General features: G+C 38.8%; 1 protein-coding gene across 1 annotated transcript; it reads right to left on the bottom strand.

Moving 5' to 3' along the window:
• Nucleotides 1-3,765: 3,765 nt before the first annotated feature.
• Nucleotides 3,766-6,338, bottom strand: LOC146318991 (uncharacterized). Its single transcript, XM_084730329.1, has 4 exons — nucleotides 6,214-6,338; nucleotides 4,805-4,862; nucleotides 4,371-4,700; nucleotides 3,766-4,243 (listed from the first exon to the last, which is right to left on the bottom strand). Exons 2-4 carry the CDS (start codon nucleotides 4,839-4,841, stop codon nucleotides 4,146-4,148), a joined length of 465 nt encoding a protein of 154 aa, XP_084586455.1. The 5' UTR covers nucleotides 4,842-4,862; nucleotides 6,214-6,338; the 3' UTR covers nucleotides 3,766-4,145.
• Between the last annotated feature and the right edge of the window lie 3,897 nt (nucleotides 6,339-10,235).

Raw genomic sequence — 10,235 nt, 5'->3', positions numbered from 1 at the left:
GCACCGAGGGACAAGAATGATCATTTCTGCGGTCAAATACCAGGTGATCTCATAACAGACGAGATGCCGAATTGCCAAAAAAATAACTAAAAACTTTAAAACAATAAAAACTAAACTGAAATTAGCAAACTGCTTTTGGAAACTAAATTTAAAAAAAAAATGCAATACTAATACATACATACATACATACATACATATGTATAAATATATGTATGTATACATATAGTAGGTATAATAATGTAATATATATATATATATATATATATATAGAGTGTTTTATACGGAGCCCCTCTGGTGACATTGGATGAAAAAAAAATAATGCGTGGCCACGCATTACTATCTCGTGGCCACGCATTATTATCTCGTGGCCACGAGATAGTAATGCGTGGCCACGCATTATTTTTTTTTTTCATCCAATGTCACCATAGGGGCTCCGAGTCTCTCGCTAAGAATTACTCCACGCCTTGCCACAAGTGACTGAAGTATGTCATTGTAATTCATTCCTATATTAAAATAAAATGAAATTAAATCAAACTTGTCCATGATAAAACCAACAGTCTGCATGGGATGACTACAATAACTATCTCGTGACCACGCATTAACTATCTCGCGACCACGCATTAATTATCTCGTGGCCGCGCATTAACTATCTTGTGGCCACGCGTTATTATCTCGTGGCCACGAGATAGTAATGTGTGGCCACGCATTACTATCTCGTGGCCACGAGATGCTAATACGTGGCCACGCATTATTTTTTTTTTTTCATCCAATGTCACCAGAGGGGCTCCGTAGTTTTATAGTGTTTTATATATATATAAAACACAAAAAAACACAGTTACTACTAAAATAAGAGGGATAAAATTAAGTGTCTTAATCATAAGTGGTAACTAATTACATTATTTCACAATTTGTTGGTTCATATATTTTACCTATATTTTACTTTTATCTGTGGATGGGATTATTTATTCCACTTGTCATTTATATGTAATATTAAACACTTGGACCATAGAGTCCAACCATATTCTTCTACTGTCAATAGGTCCAGTGTAGAATTAATTATATTACAGGTTGATCTATCTGTAGCACAGGGACACGTATATATTGGGGTGGTCAACTCCCGACTGGTTGAATTGCTACTTCAGATTTTTTAAGTCAGTTCACACTGAAAGCAGGACCTATAAAAAATATTCACCTCCCTTTGGAAGTTTTCATGTTTTATTGTTTCACAACATTGATTCAAAGTACATTTAATGTGGCTATTTTTGGACAATGATCAACAGAAAACGTCTCCTCAAGGTCAAAATGAAAACAGATAAAGTGATCCGAACTAATCACAAATGTAACATACTTGCTTGTGGAAGTACTCAAGTGATCATTTAGGATTTAGGATTCACTTTCAGTTTCAGCTTTTAGTCTATATGGAGTCTGTATGTCTCTCACTCGGTTTGACTTCTGTTTCATACTCTTTCCATTTCCTAATGATGGATGAAGCTGAACTCCAAGGCATGTCCAATGACCTGTATCCAACTCCTGACTTGCACTTTTTAATCAAGTTTTTACCACGTTGCTTGGAACGTTCTTCTCTGTAGCAATCCCCCAAAAAGTCTGTGAAATCCTGGAAGGACTGACAACAGCAGCACCCTGACTCTGTTTGACCTGAATGTAATGGAAGCTTAATTAGTATCATTGTTTGCTGTAATATTTCATGTCAAAATGGCTGCTGTGAAAAAGGTCCATTAGCCACACCACCACACAACTGTATCCTATTAAAGGCAGGTTATACTTATGCAAACAAGTATTTTTATATTATTATCCCTGCCAGGAATAAATATATCATAGTATAGGTTGATGAAAAAAAGAATGTGGACCGTAGAACCTCTAGCTGGTGTGCACATTCAAACACAAGGATCCAAGAGCCATTTTAACCATTTATTGAGTGGCTGAGATTAACAGATGATAGGATGGGATGATGATTTCTGTATAAAACAAACAAATTCATACATTGCCATGCAGACCATAACTAGTTATAATAAACAAAAGGTACATGAGTAACCTTACATTATTAATGCATCCATTAAGGTTAACAGGTATTCTTACTGGTCTTCATAGGGATCCTGTCATCAAAAACATAAGTACAGGATATACAACTATACCTCCATTTTCTCATTATATTAAACAATTAATCTTTTACTTACAGGTTTATTTAATCTGCGGGTAAATACAACACAATGCATGATGATTCAAACAATTCAGCTTACCCAAGTAGATAAATTAAACAGTCTACAAACATTATGGTCTGCTAGAAAGTCGAATACACACATGTGTATCATATCATAAACAACAAGTTAACTCAAACAAATTGCCTGAACCAATCAAGCAAACTTATTGGTGTGGCAGCATGGTCACAGACAAAGGGGCCTGACAACCCACTCCCAACCTTATTAACCTCCCGCTACTCCAAACTCATCCCCTGTTTACTGGCAGGTGAATCTCTTCACCCACTCTGGGCTCACATATATTAAAGGTATCACTGTAACTGGTTATGAAACAGCCTGCCTTAATTCAGATGCCTCTATAAGACCTGCATAAGCTAATCATCAGCAGGAAGAACGCTTCAGATCAGATGTGAAATCAGATGAAACTAGCATGTTTTTACATTTTCACAGTGAACAGCATGTTAGCAAGTTAAAGAGATGCAGGAAGCGATTTTTATGTAGATAACTGTATATTTGATGTTATATTTTGTGGTTATTGTGGTGGAAACACTGCTTTTGTCCACAGGTGCCTTCAAAATTATGAAAGTTCATTGTTGCAACTTAGTCATGTTTTAAACAATGAAGAAATGCTCCGCAAGAAGTAATCAGTTGTGTCTGATGTGTTTTTTTTTTAATAAGGTCAAGTACCTTGTCAAAATGGTTCACACTTAATAAGTAGAGGAATATTTTATTTTTCATGTCTGGTTGTTCTCATGACCCACCCTATATGAGTTTATTCAGACACATTAACTACAAACAAAATATTCCAGCATGATCACCATCAAACAGCACAACACACCAGCATCATCCAGACATCAACATCATTCCAAAATAAATTATAATCTTACTCAAATATCACTCAAGTTTAGATCTCATACATTAACATATAGCTCACTTACAGCTCTACACCTTGCCTTCATTTAAGGATTCATTAAGCTTTTATCAAGGTTAAAAGCAGAATTTTCACAGGAGGGGGTCTTTAACAATCAGAAGTGGGCTTTTCACTTTTATTTGGATAGGAACAGCTGCAGATATGACAGGAAAGGGGGTAAAGAGAGGGGGAATGACATGTAGCAAAGGGGTCACAGGCGGGAATCAGACCAGCGACTGCTGCAGAGGACCAACAGCCTCAGTACGTGGGGCGAACGCTCTATAACTGAGATATGGGAGCACTCGGAAGTGGGCTTTTAGTTACAAAAGGCTGAGAGCTCATGCTGCAGATCATCTCAAGAGCTCTGTAACTGTGGTCGGAAATGACAGTTAATGCAAAGATGAGACAGAGACAGGAAGCAGGAGCAGTTTATTTGACAAATAGAAAGCTACAATAAAGATGTGCGACCTCCTTTCATAGTCTCATCTGTGTATGTGTATGTGTGTACATTTGCATGTGCATATGCATGTATGTATGTTTGTGTCCTTGACTGAACCCAGATGTTTCCTTGATTGGTCATTTCCACCTGGTAGTACTTCTGTCCCACTCTTATGAACAATGAATTCACACACAAGTCAATGAGTGGCTAAACAGCATCCCTTTATTGAAAACAAATGCTGCAGCTTCCAGAGTATTATTTACATGTTAAGTTACTCAGTGTATTGATACACATACAGCTGTGCGTGCTTCTGCAGCAAAAAGCACATCTACAAACATTTCTGTTCGATTATCTTTGAGTCATCTTCATTCTATATTGTCAAAGTTACGAAAACATTTCAGTGCACTTGGGAAGAGAACAAATGAAGGGGAGACATTTGCAAGCTAATGACAACATCTTCTCAACGTGTGGGTGTTCTTGTGGGGATGTTTCCAGATGTGGACAGATGCGTAGGCGCAGTTAGGTATGTGTGTGTGTGTGTGTGTGTGCCAGCACAAGCCTGCATGTTGTTTTTGTCATTTTAGCTGTGTGTTTGGTAGAAGAAAATCAGCAGACAAATGATCCAGGAGCAGGAGCTTTGCAGAAACACGCTCACAGCAGAGCACGTGGCAAGTTGATCTGCAGAGGAAGAAAAGTGGGATGAAAACAGTTGACAAAAACCTTTTGAATTTGTCTCCCACTCACTTATTCTCATGCTCACTCCTTCAAATCCACACACGCACACACACAGAGTCAGTCCACCTACCTTTCTCCACAGTGATTCTGGCAACCTCCCCGGATATTTTGCACATGTAGGTGGTGTTGTGTGGGAGTTTGTCTGTGTAGCCGGTCAGGGTCATTCTGTAGCCTTGAGACTCATCCAGCTCCACCACAGAGCTTATGTCTTTGAACTGGGCCTCCGCCGATGAACCGGACACATTGGTGTTAATGAGGGACTCTTTGTTTCCAGAGGACCAGGAGAACTCATAGCTGTTGATCTTGTTGGGCTTGGGCTCGACCATACAGTCCACTCTCAGGTCATTGTCATCTTCGATACACACAGAGATCAGATCACATTGTGCTGGGATCAGCAACACTGGGGGTGAAGCAGAGAAGGACAAGTGAGATGCACAGAAGAAATGAGAGCATATACATTATTTGAAATTGAAGTAAAAGTCTCCAGATACGAATAATTCTCACCTCCCAGCACTCCGAACACAAACAGAGACTTGAACATGATGGAAAAGCACCCATCCAACTTTGAGGGAAAAAAAGGAGGGGAAATGTGAGAAAGAAAATCCGTTTGCAAAGAGTATTTAGAACTATAAATTATAAAGACTGGTTTAGCAGTGACACACCAAATTGAGGTATGATCCATTTTAGTCAGTGCTTCTCAATTAGCCAGGGGTGGCATGGGGTGGCAGCTGCTGCCCTAAAAGATGCTTTGTCACCCCTTGCTGCCACCCCAGTTTTAGACGATATAATTCAATAAAATATATATGATAAGTTCTGGCTGGTTGGAACATTACACGAGCAAAATTCTGATGTCCAGGTGCAAGTGAATGCAGCAAGAGTTGACGCTTTCCTGGGCAACATCTTATGTATCTTAGGGTGTTTTCACATTTGGTACGATTACTTCATATCGTGCCTGAGTACAATTGCAATACCTCCCTACTTGCCTGCTGGTAATGCAGTGTCATGCAGTGTCAAAAAGCTGGTTAATTGCATCCCACTAGCAGTCTGCTTCCTTGTTTTGGTACAGTTAGCTTTCACAACTGATGCTACAAATGAACCACACTCGAGATCACCTTTTTAAAGGGCACAGATCAATAGACTCTGTCTGGGCACAGTACGCACTGTTCACACAAATCAGATGAACTGGACGTTGGGGTCAAGTGAACTTGGATCCGAACATGCGTCCCTGATGTGAAAGCCTCCTAAAAGATGACTTGCCATCCTTGCTATGACCCTAGTTTAGCATGATCTAATTAAATATAATAAAATTGTTGTGGCTGGTCAGAAATTTACAAGAACGAATTTCGAGTGCAAGTGAACACTTTCCTAGGTTTCGATTTCACCGAGCTATCTTAGGGCTGTTGAATTTAACACATTAATTTAGATTCATTTTAAGAATAACAGTTTAAAAAACATAACACATAATTTAGTGATCTGTTCTGGTTACAACTGAGCAAAGATCTAAAGACTAATTTTTTTTTGATACAGTAAAGATGCCTGTGTTGTTTTGGTCCAACAAGGTTGAGCAGCTCTGATCTAAATGTCCTCTCGTCCAGGACTCGGAGCCCACCTGTGGCCAAATCTAATGACTGGACATATTTTGGAGCAAAAGATGACACAGATATTTTCTTCTTTCTGGTTTAATGCCAGGTTGGTTACATTATTCCTCACATTTCCCAATGCCCCTGACATAGTCTTGTATTTATCAGCATTCTAAGCCTAATACTAAATATATAATGAGCTTTTATTGTTAAGTTATAGATTAATGTTTACGTATCTCTGCATGCAGGTATTTTCTGTCATCATTCCCTACATGCTCCACCATATTCCTCCCATCTCCCCGATATGACCCTGGTCCTCTTATTGAATCTTACCTCCCGTCGGGGATGGATGATGTAGCAGCTCCTGCCTGCGTGCTCTTGCCTGGCCGGGGGAATATTCAGCTGACGGTGTGGCAGATTCCTCAGTGTGCAGCACTGCAGAGCATCACACTTCTGAGGTGAGGTGGGAGCGAGACAGAGAAGTAGGGAGGGAAAGAGTGGGAGGGACGAGGGTGGACCAGACAGCGCTGATTCGTCTTTCTCCTCTGCAGTGCCTGATGGAAGACTCGGGGCTGCCAGGGGCTGAGGCAAAACTCGGTCAGCATCATTGTTTTTCTCAGCAAGGTGTTATGACCTTGTCTCCTTTCGTTCTCTCTCATCTTTGTCTCATTTCCAGAGCTCCACTCCTGCCCTAGTTTGCCCTTAATGTTTCTGTATGTAGTATTCTTCCTTTGGCTTCCACTTTAAAAGCTGCTTTTATATATTTTACATGACTTCCACAGAGTGTAGAGTGATTCTTGTCATGTGCTTTGTCCAAAAAACATATATATCTGTTCACTTATTTTGAAAAGGTACATCTCAAATTATTTTTAAAAAGAATATGAAGCAATGTCTTATTTTATTAACATCATGTTTGCTCATTATAAATGCATACTATCACAGGGTGTATTTGTGACCTAGAAATTTCTAGCACTGTCATACCAAATGACTCATGTACAATCGCTCAGTGTCTCCACCCTATGGCCAATAAAAGGAATTTCACGTTAGATGCAGATTCATTGCCTGCATTACAAGGTGCCAGTGTCAGGCCATGAGATGTTTGGTGGTTGCTGCACATGCATGGATGTGACCAAAACCACACTGAAAGTCGGATTTCACAACATGAAACCCACCAGCATCATTCAAAGTCTTCTTTTTTGAGAATGAGGGAGTTAAATGCTGTAAAAACAACACAGAGAGGCATGCTCCAGCACAGGATCAAGATTTTGCAACACACAAGAGTCTGGCAGGGGCATGGGAGGGCACTGGCCACCCCTGAAATCTAAGTGGCTACCTTATGTGCCACCCCATTATATTAAAGTATGATTGGTTACCTGTCCAGTGAGATGCAGGACCTTAATTTCAACCAACCGTTTGATGAGTAAATTTAAATGTGCATTGTTTCCTTTTGTATGTAGCCTACTTTTATTTTGTTAAAAGCTTAATTTAAATTTAATTTTAGCTTAAATAATAAATCATGAAAATGCACAACAGAACTATTTCCTGGGTGTATACATTTATATCACCATTCTGGAGAACTGGGAAAATTCCGTTCTTTCATCACCAAATCATCACCATACCAAAAAAGTATTAATATCAACACCCTAATTCATATTTTTGTATCTATTCCATAAATATTTATATATATAAATAGCTTCTTTTGTCCATGTTATTGAGTATTTTTCTGTCATCTATCATGTAGATACACCTGCTGTATTTTACCATCAGACGAATGTTTGCTGAAATGTATGATAGCTTTAGCTTCAGTCTTTTAGCATTAACATTATGTGTGCAGCTGCCTGGTGCATATACACTTTCACAAGGTTCATGTTTTAAAACATGGAGACTTCTCAGCCAACTCAAGGAGTTAGCATTAGCTTACATTAGTCAGCTGCACTCATGAAATCTGCTTGTGAGTTATCATTTTAGCTGACAAGTCGGACAGTCGGACTGCTTGCTTGCTTTTTCCAGTGTCCAGCAGATATTCTCCGTCTGCCTGGATCCACCTGAATGCAACATGAGACCAACTAACACCATATCATCTGAGTATTAATACAACTGGCAGGTTGAATTCATAAATTGCTTTTCATAAGTGTAGAGAAAAGAAAACAGATGAAAGCACACATCACTGAGGCTGACTCAAGAAAGCAGAATATTATTCATGTAAACTTCTGAATATCTATTTACTCACTTCACTCACTTCACCCACTTCATGATCACAGAGGTCTGTTCCCATCATGCTCTCTGCAGAACGCAGTAAAACATCTGGACAGGTTATTTGGTCATCTGGAGGATAATACAGGCTGCTTGCTTGCATTTGTAACAGTAAGGTTTATAGTCCACCTGAGTTATTTGACCCGAAGGGGTAACCTCAACCTTACTGAAGGTAAGGGACAGCATGTGAACTTCACGCAGAGTCCATTTTGGATTGTGTGAGCCAAAAGTACTTCACTCCCTTAGAAAATAACATCTGAAGAGTTTTGTTTTTTGTCTGCGACATTTAAAGAACCACAAGGAAAATTAGTTCATAGTGGACTCATGTTATTGAAGACTAGAAAAAAGGCTTGATGACTTGAATACTTTCTTGGCAATGTAGGGCAAACAAAATATTGCTAAATTATTAATTATACCTGTTTTAATTATTAATGTAAGAAACTACTTGTGGCTTCCTATAACAATATTGCTTCCTCTGATTCATTAACATTTAGACCATATTTCATATGACTTATCTTCATGTACATGCAAGCATTTTGCATTAGCAACTTGTTTTTGTGTAATGATGTGCATCCTGCATCTTCTTTTTCTCTTTTATCTTCAGGCACATTCAGACAGCCCCAGACTCTTTCTTTTTTCTCCCAGTGTGTGCTGCAATTTTACGGTTTCAGTTTCTGTCATTTCTCGCCCACCTATGGTGGTTGGCCCGTCTGAACTCCCCTTCTCATATTGTAATATGTGTCCATTTACCAGTAGTTTTCAGTGTGTGCTTATGTCAAATTCTTATGTAATGGTGCCATTGACTAGAAACTGTTGGATGTATGTCAGCTTGTCTGCAACAGGAGTGGATATTGCAGTATATTCTAGCCAAACTAATGCTATGTACAACACTGAGGTTATGGAAGAGAAAATCCAATTCCTATTCTGAATATAGGATTTAAATTTTTAGTCATAATGTTGGATTATCCCAGGTAGACTTACCACTAGCTGTTAGATGTAGCTGTGTGGAAGCCACAAGTCAGCATGATATCAACAGTGTATTACAAAAAATATGTTTTATTTGTGATTTCATGGAGAAGTACTACAATATACACAACTCCATTGTGTAACAGCATCTCTGATTGGCGGAGCTTGCTGTTACCATGGAAACTTTTACCACCCTAGGGGATAGGTAGCTTGCTAGCAGGCTGGTTTGTTAGTTATCTAAAAACAAGCTACAACAATACTACAACAATTTTATTATTGTTGTTATTATTATTGTTGTTATTCGAATCAAATGTTTTTTGGTCACAATTTGTCTTGTAGCTGGTTGGCTTGGTTCCAGGCTCAAAACTCTTTATATAAGGATTTTCTGAAATGTCAGTGGAGTGAATAAATGAATAAGAAATTCATTTCTGGAACCAGAGCTGTTGAAAAAGTGGGCTCTATTTGTACACAAACTGTCAAACTTACCTTTTCTATCCATTTATTTTCCATTAATTTATATATAATCTATAATTAACAAATGTGTGTTTTGAAGAACCAGTGTTTAAAGTTTAAGACTGCAACCAACTGAAAGCCCCTCCCTTCACCCTCCCCTTCCAGTCCAACTCATCAGATATTGATGATTTGTGACCGCCCCTTGGGCTACTCCTACAGATGTGTGCATGTTGATGATGTACTTTGAATCGATATTTGTTGGTAGCTTTTTAGGTAACAACTAGCATTCCCAGAATGTTCTGGAAAAACATTCATCAGTAGGAAAAACAATAACAGTTTTATTCAGAAAAAAACTTTTGACATCTAGGGAACGCTAACAGGGAAACATTCCTGGAACGTTTAACTAACCTGGCCAGGACATTTTGGGAACATAACAGTAACAATGGCTTTACATCAGAAAAACTTTTTAATTTCCAGGGAACATAATGCAGCAGAACCAAAAATAAATGTTCCCAGAACATTGTGGAAATCATTTTTTTCACCTCTGAGGCTCAGTAATAATCAATCAATTAATTTATTTATTCATTTAAAATCAGCCAGCCCAACACAGGGTCAGGGCTCAGGACTCAAACGGTCACCGCTAATTCGTGTAGCTACGCCCCTGTCTGGGCCCCTAATTGCGT

Source organism: Lutjanus erythropterus, chromosome 11 (assembly GCF_056507025.1).
Source record: "Lutjanus erythropterus isolate fLutEry1 chromosome 11, fLutEry1.hap2, whole genome shotgun sequence".
Lineage (NCBI taxonomy): Eukaryota > Metazoa > Chordata > Actinopteri > Lutjaniformes > Lutjanidae > Lutjanus > Lutjanus erythropterus.
Note: the sequence above shows the minus strand (reverse complement) of the source record. Positions and strands in the feature narration are given on the sequence as shown.